The following is a 12,824-nucleotide window of genomic DNA, read 5'->3' on the forward strand; positions in this document are numbered from 1 at the left end:
GTTTCTCGATACATTGGTAAACCTACGAACCGACCGGTCATATATTGGAGAATCGATTTAAAGGTAAAATAAAACGGGACTTGTGTAATTAGCATTAAAACTATCTCCCTACAGTAGTGTAAGTTATGATCAAGAAAATTCAAAACATGAATCCATCCATAAAATAGAAAAGAAAAATGATAGTTCTTACATTGAGCAGTGGTCAGTTCGTCTGTAACCCTACCGACTATTGATAAGAGAAAAGAAGAAAATGAGAGAAAGATCGTCTTTTTACATTAATTTTTACATAAACGTATGATGCTTTGTAGTTTTCAATCATTATATACTAGGTCAACTATGACATTTCGCGAAACATACGTTGAAACTGGATATTTAGTTTAAAGTTTTGAACAATCCGTGATGAAATAAAATTGACTTCAAAGTTATTCCTTACAATTTCAACGAGAATATACAAGATCAAAGTATTGGTGTATGTGTAGCGTGAACCTCGAGTTACACTATTATCCAATATCCACAATTAATATTTACATGTCTTCAAGACCGAATGTTTCAAGGATCAAGACAGAGATTACACACGTAAGATAAAGGTGACATACAGAATTACATTAAAGCAGGCATGTTGTTATGACTCATCGTCACGTGATCAAGATAAGAATGCACAAAGGCAGCAGTATATCAAACAGGATATACACACGTTTGGGGTAAATGTCTGTGATCTTGTTTTTGGGTCGATCCGTGGGAGACGGTCTTCTGATGTTGGGAAAACTAAGTTGTGGCTTCAGATTTAAGTTTGTTTCGCTGGACATTGGTGAACCTACGGACCGACCATCCTTACATTGGAGGATTCAGTTTAAAGGAAAAATAATACTGGAATTGTGTACATAGCATTGAAACTATCTCCCTGCAGTAGTGTAAGTTATGATCAGGAAAATTCATAAAATGAATCTATCCATAAAATGGAAGAGATAAACCAGAGGTTCTTACATCGAGCAGTGGTCAGTTCGTCACCGACTATTGAAATAAGAGACAAGAACAAAATGAGAGACAGTCGTTTCAAATTAATTTTTACATAAACGTAGGATGCTTTGTAGTTTTCAATCATTATATAGGTCAACCATGACATTTTGCGAAACAGACGTCGAAACTAGATATTTCGATTAAAAGTCATATCTTTAGCACTAAAAGTCATTATGTTTCACTGAAATGCCGAACGTTCGACTGTTTATGTAGAAAATTCAATCCAAAAAATCACAGTTTTTGATACAAAGACGAAATAAAAAGTCAATATTTCAAGATACCAAAATCCAAATTTTCAGATAAAATATAATCTTAATAAAATATAATCTTTTAAAAGTTTCAACATAAAGGGTCATAATTTGGAGGAAAAGATTCCAACTTCTAGAAAAATCGATATTTTAAAACAACATATTTTGCAACGTTTAAAATAAAGAGTCAACATTTTGATATGCAGGCTGAATTTGCATGGAAGAAGTCGAAACTTTGAGGAAAATTGTGAAATATAAATCTAGGTTAAAAAAGGGACATTTCGAGAACAAAAGTAAAATTTGTAGTTAACACAGGGTGAAATCATCTACAAATCTAACATTCTACGGGGGCATTATCAAACTCTGTGGGTTTTCTCGACTTCCCCACCCCCTATAAACATACTGTTTGATAGCGTATTTCGCCCCACGAATGAATGTCTCCCACATACCCACTCCCATGCCCTCCCCCATCCTACATCATCACCACCATTTTGAGAGTGAATACTAAATGTGATCTCAATTCATCCTTATTAATATGTCTTTTAAGACCAATTATCTGTAAGAAAAGAATTACATATGAATTGTTTTCCTGATATGGTATCAATTATGTCTCATTTGTTTGTTACACCCCATTCAGCTGGTTGCGATTGGATTCCAAATATCTATTGTCATGAGATACACTTAAGCAGACACCACTTTCTAAACTTAGTTCCTGCTGTATACATTATCATCGCAATCGGCGATAAAAGTCATTACAAGTTCTGCTGGTTCTTCTTCTTTTTCTTCTTCGTCTTCGTCTTCTTCAAACAAGCATGAAACAGGATATCTAATTCAACTCTAGGCATAATGACTTATTTGTTATAGACCTTTACCCATACCCGTAATACTCACAGCCCTCTATTTATCCTGTAACATTTTCATACACCTAAGCTCCTGCACCATCCTTCTCTCAAAACTCCCCAAATGATGGTGCAAAACATACTTACTTTGACAGCGCACACTGGCATCTTCATAGTGTCCGCAGTCATGATTCCCAAAACCATTATGACCACAGTTTGAAAGAGAACTCTCGTATCCATAGCATCGCAAGTCGTCCATCCAAATTCGACCAGACCCTTGGCCATAGTATGCGTTATGGTAGGCAGCATAAGCAGATGCGAAGCCTAGCTGTCTGCAAACTACGCGAGCATCATTTATGTCCCAGTCGTCGTCACACACCGTACCCCATTCTCCGTTGTGTAATACCTCAACTCGACCGTAATAATAGGAACCATTTCTCAGTCGGATTCCATCAATACTACCCCCTACGTATACGTGAAGAAAATATTACATATTAGCATAGGCGTAGGAGCCCAATTTGATTGGTTGTGGGGGGGGGGGGGGGGCTGTCACGACTTGCCCGAAAATTGCGCGCGTAGCGCGCGTTCAACATCTTTAAGGCATTGAAGACTCGCCCCAAACCGCGTGCGGCCATCTGAAAAATTTAACTTTCTGTTGCTTGCAAGTGACGTTTTGTTCGTGTCGCTACAAAATGCAGAGAGTAATGAAACGTGATACCTTGTTACCTTTAGCTGGACCTGAGATGTCCATCGCTGTATCGTGTTATACTGTGCTGTGGGTATTGACCGCAGCTGTATTTACTGACTGTACACTAGTGTCTAGTTACCGACGGTAGCAAGCTGTGTGTGTATTTTCTGGGATCGATGGTGGTGTCTAACACTTCTATAACACCTCATTCGAAACTAGGTCATATTACCGGCATTAGACGTTTCTTTTTGCGCGAGTCTTCACACCCTTTAATGTGCATATCATATAGGCATGCATCGGTTATTACATCGCATGTCAATTACATACAATCATTTGCCGTGTTATTATCCTCCATATTGGTTATCATTTTTGTCGGAAGGCGTTACAATAATAATGATAATCATAATATAAGTTTAACCATTGAAAAACACATGCAATTTATTTTTCTTTCAGTAGGTGCCCAAAAAATTTTCAGCACATTGCCCGAATTTTAACAAAAATAATTGGTTGGGGGGCTGCAGCCTCCCCAGCCCCCCCCCCCCCGCCTCTTACGCCTATGCATAATACCCATAAAATTGACCGCCTTAAGTCCAATTAGGGGACATAGCACCACACACGCCTCTAGCATAATGCACGGTTCAAGAAGTTATGCAAAATGATGAAATTGTGGCTCTTTTAGAAACATTTTTTAAAGTTCCCTTCTGACGCCCACTCCCAGCTCAACCAGCACAAGCGTCCATCATATATGAATAGTACAGTCGTCCATTACAGGGGTGGGGGTTACAGTGGGTAAGACTACGAGGAATAGTCTCATATCAATATATGACAACCTACTGACAATGTTACAATGTAAAGTTACTCATATGCTTTGTATTTAGTGTATCATTTCACCATATTGTGCGTCCTTTTTGATGGTCTACGGTGGAAGCTATACACGTAAAGGGACTTTGACTTTAAAACGGTTAAACGAGCAAGAAATAGTTTGACTATGGGAAAGATAGATAGAAAAGGAAGTATTTTCTTACATCTGGTGAAGTACCCTTGATCTGTCGACTGAACATTAGCTGTAAAAATGGAAACAAAAAAATTGTTTTTTGTTTTTGTCAGTTTGTTTGTTGTAATTGTTGTTGTTTTGTTTTTTGGCAAATTAGAACAAGTATTAAGGCTGCTCTTTAACAATAAAATAATTTGGTTTAATTAAATTCATATTGGGTATTTGTAAACAAAATGAATAAATATGTAAAATCATTTAAATGCAGTACAATTACTTATACTTTATATAGTTGAGGTGACAACAAAGTTAATAACATTAATACTACACTAATTTCTCCTTACAAATCATTGGCATTTTTTAACAATCCGTGATGAACTAAAAGTTACTTCAAAGTTATTCCTTACAATTTCAATGACAAAGGTTCCATATATAGGAATAAAGTATTTGGTGTGTGTGCAACGTGAACCTGGAGGTACATATTGTCCAATACCTACCGTTAATAAATACATGTCTTAAAGACCGAATATTTCAAGTATCAAGACAGCGATTACACATGCAAGATTAAGGTGGCAATTAACATTAACAGAATTACACTGAGGCAGGAATGTTGTTATGACTCATCGTCACGTGATCAAGATAAGAATATACAAAGGCAACAGTATATCAAAGAGGATGAAACACGTATGGGGTAAATGTCTGTGATCTTCTTTTTGGGTCGATCCGTGGGAAACGGTCTTTTGTTTGAAAACTAAGTTGTGGCTTTACATTTCGGTTTGTTTCACACATTATGTATATTCATAAAATGAATCTATCCATAAAACAGAAAAGGTAATCGAGAGGTTCTTACATTGAGCAGTGGTCAGTTCTTCTGTTACCTCGCCGACTATTGAAATAATAGAAAAGAAGAAAATGAGTGAAAGTCGTTTCACATTAAATTTTACCTAGAAGTATGATGATCTGTAGTTTCAATCATGATATAGGACAACCATGATATTTTGCGAAACATACGTCACAACTGGATATTTCGATAAAGATTCAAATTTTTAGCATTGAAAGTCAACATTTTTCAATTGAAAGCCGAGCGTTCGACTGTTTATGTGGAAAATTCGATCCAAATAGTCACAGTTTACGATACAAAGACCAAATAAGAAGTCAAGATTTCAAGATACAAAAAAAAAATCCAAATTTGCAGATAAAATAGAATCTTGTTAACTTTCAATATAAAGAATCATAATTTGGAGGAAACCAATTTCAACTTTTTTATATATTGATATTTGAAACAACATATATTGCAACGTTTGAAATAAATGGTCGAAATTTTGATATGAGAGGCTGAATTTGCAAGAAAGAAGTCGAAACTTTGAGTGGATATTGCGACATAAAATATGTAAATTTAGCTAAAAAAAAGGAACATTTCGAACACAAAAGTAAAATTTGTAGTGAACACATGGTGAAATTTCCTACGTCACTGTAGCATCTACAAATCTAACATTCTACGGAGGAAATTATCAAACTCTGTGGGTTATATCGACTCCCCCATCCCCTATAAACATACTTTGTTTGATAGCTTCTTTCGCCGCACGATTGAAATGTCTTCCACCTACCCACTCCCTTGCCCCCCCCCCCAATCATCACCACCATTTTGAGAGTGAATACTCAATGTGATATCAATTCATCCTTATTAATATGTCGTTTTAGACCCATTATCTGTGAGAAAAGAAATACATATAAATCGTTTTTATGAAATGATATAAATTAAGTCTCATTTGTTTGTAACACCCCATTCAGCTGGTTGCGTGTGGGATGCTAAATACCTCTTGTCGCGAGATACACTTTAACAGACACCACTTTCTACACTTAGTTCCTGCTGTATTCAGTATCATCGCAACAGACTATAAAAATTCATTACAAGGTCTGCTGGTATCTTCTTCGTCGTCTTCTTCAAACAAGCATGAAATACTTAGACTTAAGAGAATAGAGCAGGATATCTAATTCCACCCTGAGGCATATGGCTTATTCGTTAGAGACTCTTACCCATATCCACAAATACCCAACCGTTTATTTATCCTGTAACATTTTCATACACCTAAGCTCCTGCACCATCCTTCTCTCAAAACTCCCCAAATGATGGTGCAAAACATACTTACTTTGACAGCGCACACTGGCATCTTCATAGTGTCCGCAGTTATGATTCCCGAAGCCATTATGACCACAGTTTGAAAGGGAACTCTCGTATCCATGGCATTGCAAGTCGTCCATCCAAATACGACCAGATCCCTGGCCATAGTAGGCGTTATGGTAGGCAGCATAAGCAGATGCGAAGCCTAGCTGTCTGCAAACTACGTGAGCATCGTTTATGTCCCAGTCGTCATCACACACCGTACCCCATTCTCCGTTGTATAAAACCTCCACTCGACCGTAATAATAGGAACCATTTCTCAGTCGGATTCCATCAATACTACCCCCTACGTCTACGTGAAGAAAATATTACATATTAGCAAATAAACGACACCGCCTTAATTTCATGAAGGGAACATAGCACCACACACGCCTCTAGCATAATGCACGGTTCAAGAAGTTATGCAACATTTTGAAAGTGTGGCTCTTTCAGAAACATTTTTTAAAGTTCGCTCCTGACGCCCCCCCCCCCCGTCCCCCACTCCCAGCTCAACCAGCACAAGCGTCCATCATATTATGAATATTACAGTCGTCCATAGCAGGGGTGGGGGTTACAGTGGGTAAGGCTAAGAGGAATAGTCTCATATCAATATATGACAACCTACTGACAAGGTTACAATGTAAAGTTACTCATATGCTTTGTATTTAGTGTATCATTTCACCATATTGTGCGTCCTTTTTGATGGTCTACGGTGGAAGCTATACACGTAAACGGACTTTGACTTTGAAACGGTTAAACGAGCAAGAAATAGTTTGACTATGGGAAAGATAAATAGAAAAGGAAGTATTTTCTTACATCGGGTGAAGTATCCTTGATCTGTCGACTGAACATTAGCTGTAAAAATGGAAACAAAAAATTGTTTTGTTTTTTGTCAGTTTGTTTATTGTTGTTGTTTTTTTTTTGGCAAATTAGAAGAAGTATTAAGGCTGCTCTTTAACAATAAAATAATTTGGTTTAATTAAATTCATATTGGGTATTTGCAAACAAAATGAATAAATATGTAAAATCATTTAAATGCAGTACAATTACTTATACTTTATTTAGTTGAGGTGACAACAAGTTAATAACATTAATACTACACTTATTTCTTCTTACAAATCATTGGCATTTTTTAACAATCCGTGATGAACTAAAAGTTACTTCAAAGTTATTCAATACAATTTCAACGAGAAAGGTTCCATATATAGGAATAAAATATTTGGTGTGTGTGCAACGTGAACCTGGAGGTACATATTGTCCAATACCTACAGTTAATAAATACATGTCTTAGGGACCGAATATTTCAAGGATCAAGACAGCGATTACACATGCAAGATTAAGGTGGCAATTAACATTAACAGAATTACATTGAGGAAGGAATGTTGTTATGACTCATCGTCACGTGATCAAGATAAGAATATACAAAGGCAACAGTATATCAAACAGGATGAAACACGTATGGGGTAAATGTCTGTGATCTTCTTTTTGGGTCGATCCGTGGGAGACGGTCTTTTGTTTGAAAACTAAGTTGTGGCTTTACATTTCGGTTTGTTTCACACATTATGAATATTCATAAAATGAATCTATCAATAAAACAGCAAAGGTAATCGAGAGGTTCTTACATTGAGCAGTGGTCAGTTCTTCTGTTACCTCGCCGACTATTGAAATAATAGAAAAGACGAAAATGAGTGAAAGTCGTTTCATATTAAATTTTACCTAGAAGTATGATGCTCTGTAGTTTCCATCATTATATAGGACAACCATGATATTTTGCGAAACATACGTCACAACTGGATATTTCGATAAAGATTCAAATTTTTAACATTGAAAGTCAACATTTTTCAATTGAAAGCCAAGCGTTCGACTGTTTATGTGGAAAATACGATCCAAATAGTCACAGTTTACGATACAAAGACCAAATAAGAAGTCAAGATTTCAAGATACAAAAAAAAAATCCAAATTTGCAGATAAAATAGAATCTTGTTAACTTTCAATATAAAGAATCATAATTTGGAGGAAAACAATTTCAACTTTTTTATATATTGATATTTGAAACAACATATATTGCAACGTTTGAAATAAATGGTCGAAATTTTGATATGACAGGCTGAATTTGCAAGGAAGAAGTCGAAACTTTGAGTGGATATTTCGACATAAAATATGTAAATTTAGCTAAAAAAAGAGACATTTCGAGCACAAAAGTAAAATTTGTAGTGAACACATGGTGAAATTTCCTACGTCACTGTAGCATCTACAAATCTAACATTCTACGGGGGAAATTCCCAAACTCTGTGGGTTATATCGACTCCCTCATCCCACATAAACGTATTGTTTGATAGCTTCTTTCGTCCCACGATTGAAATGTGTCCAACCTACCCACTACCCCCCCCCCCCTCACCATCCTCTATCATCACCACCATTTTGAGAGTGAATACTCAATGTGATCTCAATTCACCCTTATTAATATGTCGTTTTAGACCAACTATCTGTAAGAATATAAATACATATGAATCGTTTTCCTGATATGGTATAAATTATGTCTCATTTTTTCAGCTGGTTGAGTTTGCATGCTAAATATCTCTTGTCATGACAATTTAACAGACACCACTTTTTATACTTGGTTTCTGCTGTATTAATTATCATGGCAACAGACGATACAAATCATTACAAGGTCTGCTGTTTTTTATTCTTTTTCTTCAAAAAATCACGAAACATGAAATAGAAAAGATAACTGAGAGGTTCTTACATTGAGCAGTGGACGGTTCGTCTGTTACTCCACCGACTATTGAAATAAGATAAAAGAAGAAAATGATAGAAAGTCGTTTCACATAATTTTTACCTAGACGTAGGATGCTTTTTAGTTTTCAATCATTATATAGGTCAACTATGACATTTTGCGAAACATACGTCGAAACTGGCTATTTCGTTAAAAGGTCAAATTATTAACATTAAAAATCAACATTTTTCAATGAAATGCCGAACGTTCGACAGTTATGTGGAAATTTCAATCCAAAACGACACGGTTTTTTATACAAAGGCGAGATGAAAAGTTAATATTTCAAGGTACCAAAAAAATCAAGATTTTCAAATGAAATATAATCTTGTAAAAGTTTCAACAAAAAGGTTCATAATTTGGAGGAAAATGTTTTCAAACAGACAGCCGCTCAGAAGTAGGCCTGGTAACATAAAATTTCTGGTAACGATTAGGGCCCTTTTCTGGTAATATTTCTTGTTAAAGATTCAACAAAGAGAGTCATAATTTGGAGGAAAATGTTTTCAAACAGACCACCGGCCCGAGTCCACCGAGAGGATCAAACACCACATACGCCTCTACTGACATTCCTCTTTCATTTATCTCTTCTAACCCCCCCCCCCCCACCCTTACAGTAGAACCAGCGTCCATTAGAATGGAATAGGGTTTGTTACAGTAGGTTAGGCTAGCAGGAAAAGTCTAATACCAATATATGACAACAGTTGACTACAAATATAGTTTTTAAACGCGTCACCCGGCCGCGAATATTTTTTTCCCAAACTGAACTGACACTGAAATTATTTCCTCGGTTCTGATTGGCTCTCAGCGAGCATGTGATATACTTTAGTATTCAACATGGATCCCTACATACTCTGTCAATATCAGTATAATCAACACGAACAAATTCAAGATATTCACATTAGAAACTTTCCAGAATTTTTGGTAGGTATATATGAACGAAAGTATATAGTGTTCTTAACACAATGAAGCAACTATTGCCAACTACTGCGCCCATTACAGGCAGTCCTCGATCGTTTGTTTACTCGCTTGACTCCGCTCTACACAACACATGTAATATAGCCTATTGTACTGTGTATTAGTATACAACACAATAAAACAGTGCATGTGTAATTGTATACATGTAGCCGATGTACATATGTACGAGGTGTTTGTGTACATTCGGAGTTGCGATACTTTTAATTTTATAATCATAAATTCAAAATGTATTCAGTCAATGAATCATGATAGGCCTATTCGAATGTGCAGTGGCCATGAAGACGGTTAACGAGTGTGTGCCAGCCAGTGAGTGTACACACAAAAATGCATTTGACGACATCTGTGTCTTTTGACTTGTTAACTAGTTGTATATAACCTTATAACCTATACGTACGGAAACCTATTGGCTCGCTGAGAGCCAATCAGAATCGAGGAAATAATTTCAGTGTCAGTTCAGTTTGGGGGAAAAAAATATTCGCAGCCCGCCTTTACATCATGGATAACTCGCCGCGCTTACAGTCCAAAATATACGAAGCCAGTTGCATATCTCACGTTGGTCGTTGACGGTTTCAGTTGGCTGAATTACAATTCAGACTTATTATTGTTTAACGCTGATGTCATAAATTTACAACACAACTAAGCTCACAATGAAGCTAGATCCATTGACAGCTTACTCCTAAAAATCATCTTGAATATAGTTACAATGAAACAATATAAAGTTCATATGACCTAGTGAAATGTTGTAGCAATGAATATTTCAGTGATAAGTTCATCGTACTTAGCAGCTAGCGTTACTTTCCCGCCATTTATACACTTAGAATAGCAACTGTAATACAAGTTTGTTGTATTCATGTCACAGCAGAAGTGTATTATCTAATACAAAATTGAAAAACAGTTAATTATTGTGAGATCTGCTCATGAAAAGGATAAATTAAAATATTAACATACAATGAGGGGATGGCAACCCATTCGTTGTCCAACTGGTGGCTGTTATGAAGAAAGAAAACCAGTTAGAGGTTTTTGCCGGGGTTTTCCTGACAGGGGCCAGAAATCATCATCGACTTAAACAAATAGGTTTATGCTCTAGTAAATAGTTTACCGTGACGACGTGCTATCAGTTCTGAGTAAAATATTCACAATGAAATATATGGATGTGATCTCAAAATTCCTTAGACCAACTGGAGCTTTTCTGTAGTATAGGGTACCTCTCCAGTAATCAAATATACTTGAAACGAAAACACACAGGGGCCAATCAAGTGGGTCACTATATAAATATCAGAGAAAAGGGTAAGGGTTTTGGAAGCCACGTTCCCAATGAGCATGCCGTATACAGAAAGGTATCCCTCTCCGTGAAAAAAAGCCGTGCAAGATGTCAAAGCTTCCAAATTCAATGTTGGCAGATATTCCTAGTGCATGAGGCGATGGAAAGATCAACTTCACACCTTTTTACAAAGAATGTTGCCAGAAAAAAGGTAGAAATGGGAATGATATTATCAGACGCAACGAATCTATACATGAACAGTAGTGATGGCAGCAAAAGGGAGGGGCATACTGGGAAATTCCCACCCCCCCCCCACCCCAGTTACCATCTTTAAATCAAAACTGAGGCCTCCGGCTTTTTCCCTTAGATTTGCCCCTCATGTGCAATTTTATACGGGTGCCTTTCCTAATTTCGAAAATATTTGCTCCCGAACCACTCCTCCCCTCCCCCCCCCCCCCCTCCCCGCTATTCTGGGAGCTCTGGTACCGCCTCTGATGAGCAGGTCCAAGTCTTTGAGGATTCAGTCACTAAATTCGTGTCTATAAACGAGAGCGCGGATCCAGTTGGGGTGGGGTAGGGAGAGTGCACACAGAAATGAGTATTTACGTATAACCATTTTCTCAATAGCATATTATGTTGGCAATTATTAACCTTTACAATAAACGCCTAATTGACGTGCCAAGAGGTTAAAATGTCACATTACATTATGATAACGAACTCCCTTCATGTTGATTAACAAACTAACAAATGAACAAAAGAATGCAGGTCTATCCACATAGTGAACAACAATGGCGAATTAATTAACTTAATTCATCGGCTGTAAGGAAGTGGCGGATCCTGATTTTCTCGAGGGAGAGAGGTGGTCGTTTTAATATCGAAAATTGCACCAAAAACATCGGTAAAAAAATAAGAAATGGTCACTCGCGAATCGTGCTTAATTTTCCACTATATACGGCATCGTGCTTTCTACAATTTCATGTGTATAGCTAACTTTTAGTGCCAGAAATATTTCAGAAAAGAAGTCCCGGGTTCTCTGGGCTCCTCGCTGGCTCAGTTCTTGAAAAGAGTTATGTCCAGTTAAATAGATTAGCCAAATATGTTAAATTTGAAGGAAAATCAGCCGTGACATTACACTTGCAATGTTGATCATCAAGTGTCTAAATAATGAAGAGACATTCAAACGTTTTGAAATGTTAAATTTTCGCTTTTAAATGTGCTTTATTCGACTGTGGGAAGTTTACGGTCAACAATGAATGCTGATGTAACGTTAAAGAATTTTCAACTGTTTAGGTTGTACCGCTCATAAATATATTGTATATTAAATTACTTTACACAAAGATATTTTGTAACATTCCGTCTGCCTGTGGGTGGAGCTGAACATTCCCCCCCCCCCTTTTAGACTTGATCATATTCTGGCGGCTACCCCCACCCGAAAGTTTACGCGGATGCGCCCATGATTATTTGTATTTTGTATTTCTTTTTAAAAATTCTCTCAGAGCAGGTATGGAAAATTGTCGATCAAACTGTAAACCATGGGAGAAAAAAAAGACTTGAAAAACAAAAAGGCTTAGTGGATATTAATTGTTACTTACCAGTAGGACAAAGAACTGCCTGAAGTAGCAGTACAGCTACAAATATCATGACTAGATGTCTACGATGATTGTACCTGAACAGGCTTGATGATAGGTTTGAGCTGTTTTAATGTTATCCAGAAGAGCGCAGGGTAGGGTATAGTTTTGTGCTCCGATACCCAGAAAAAAAGTGATGTCTTGTGAAATCCCTCTGCATGCACACGACTAACAAACTTAACGTTCAACGCATGTATAGACCCAATGAACGTGATGTCTCACTTTTCATATGCTTTGAATTTA

The 12,824-nt window shown here is 36.9% G+C and overlaps 1 protein-coding gene across 15 annotated transcripts in view; it reads right to left on the reverse strand.

Annotated features, from left to right (window-relative positions):
* The window catches only part of LOC139968642 (scavenger receptor cysteine-rich domain-containing protein DMBT1-like), a 36,856-nt gene extending 24,078 nt beyond the window's left edge, over positions 1–12,778 (reverse strand). For 5 of the 15 annotated variants that reach the window (XM_071972854.1, XM_071972851.1, XM_071972859.1 and 2 more), the window contains exons 1-8: positions 12,546–12,778; positions 10,641–10,679; positions 8,691–8,726; positions 7,567–7,602; positions 6,761–6,799; positions 5,934–6,257; positions 4,634–4,669; positions 191–226 (exon numbers count right to left, since the gene is read on the reverse strand). In XM_071972854.1, coding sequence (XP_071828955.1) covers positions 191–226; positions 4,634–4,669; positions 5,934–6,257; positions 6,761–6,799; positions 7,567–7,602; positions 8,691–8,726; positions 10,641–10,679; positions 12,546–12,594 — 595 coding nt within the window. In that variant the 5' untranslated portion in view covers positions 12,595–12,778. Of the gene's footprint in view, positions 1–190; positions 227–2,251; positions 2,498–4,633; positions 4,670–5,933; positions 6,258–6,760; positions 6,800–7,566; positions 7,603–8,690; positions 8,727–10,640; positions 10,680–12,545 lie in introns of those variants that run through there. The other 10 variants (XM_071972858.1, XM_071972855.1, XM_071972861.1 and 7 more) reach the window with 8 other exon arrangements.
* Between the last annotated feature and the right edge of the window lie 46 nt (positions 12,779–12,824).

Source organism: Apostichopus japonicus, chromosome 6 (genome assembly GCF_037975245.1).
Source record: "Apostichopus japonicus isolate 1M-3 chromosome 6, ASM3797524v1, whole genome shotgun sequence".
NCBI lineage: Eukaryota > Metazoa > Echinodermata > Holothuroidea > Aspidochirotida > Stichopodidae > Apostichopus > Apostichopus japonicus.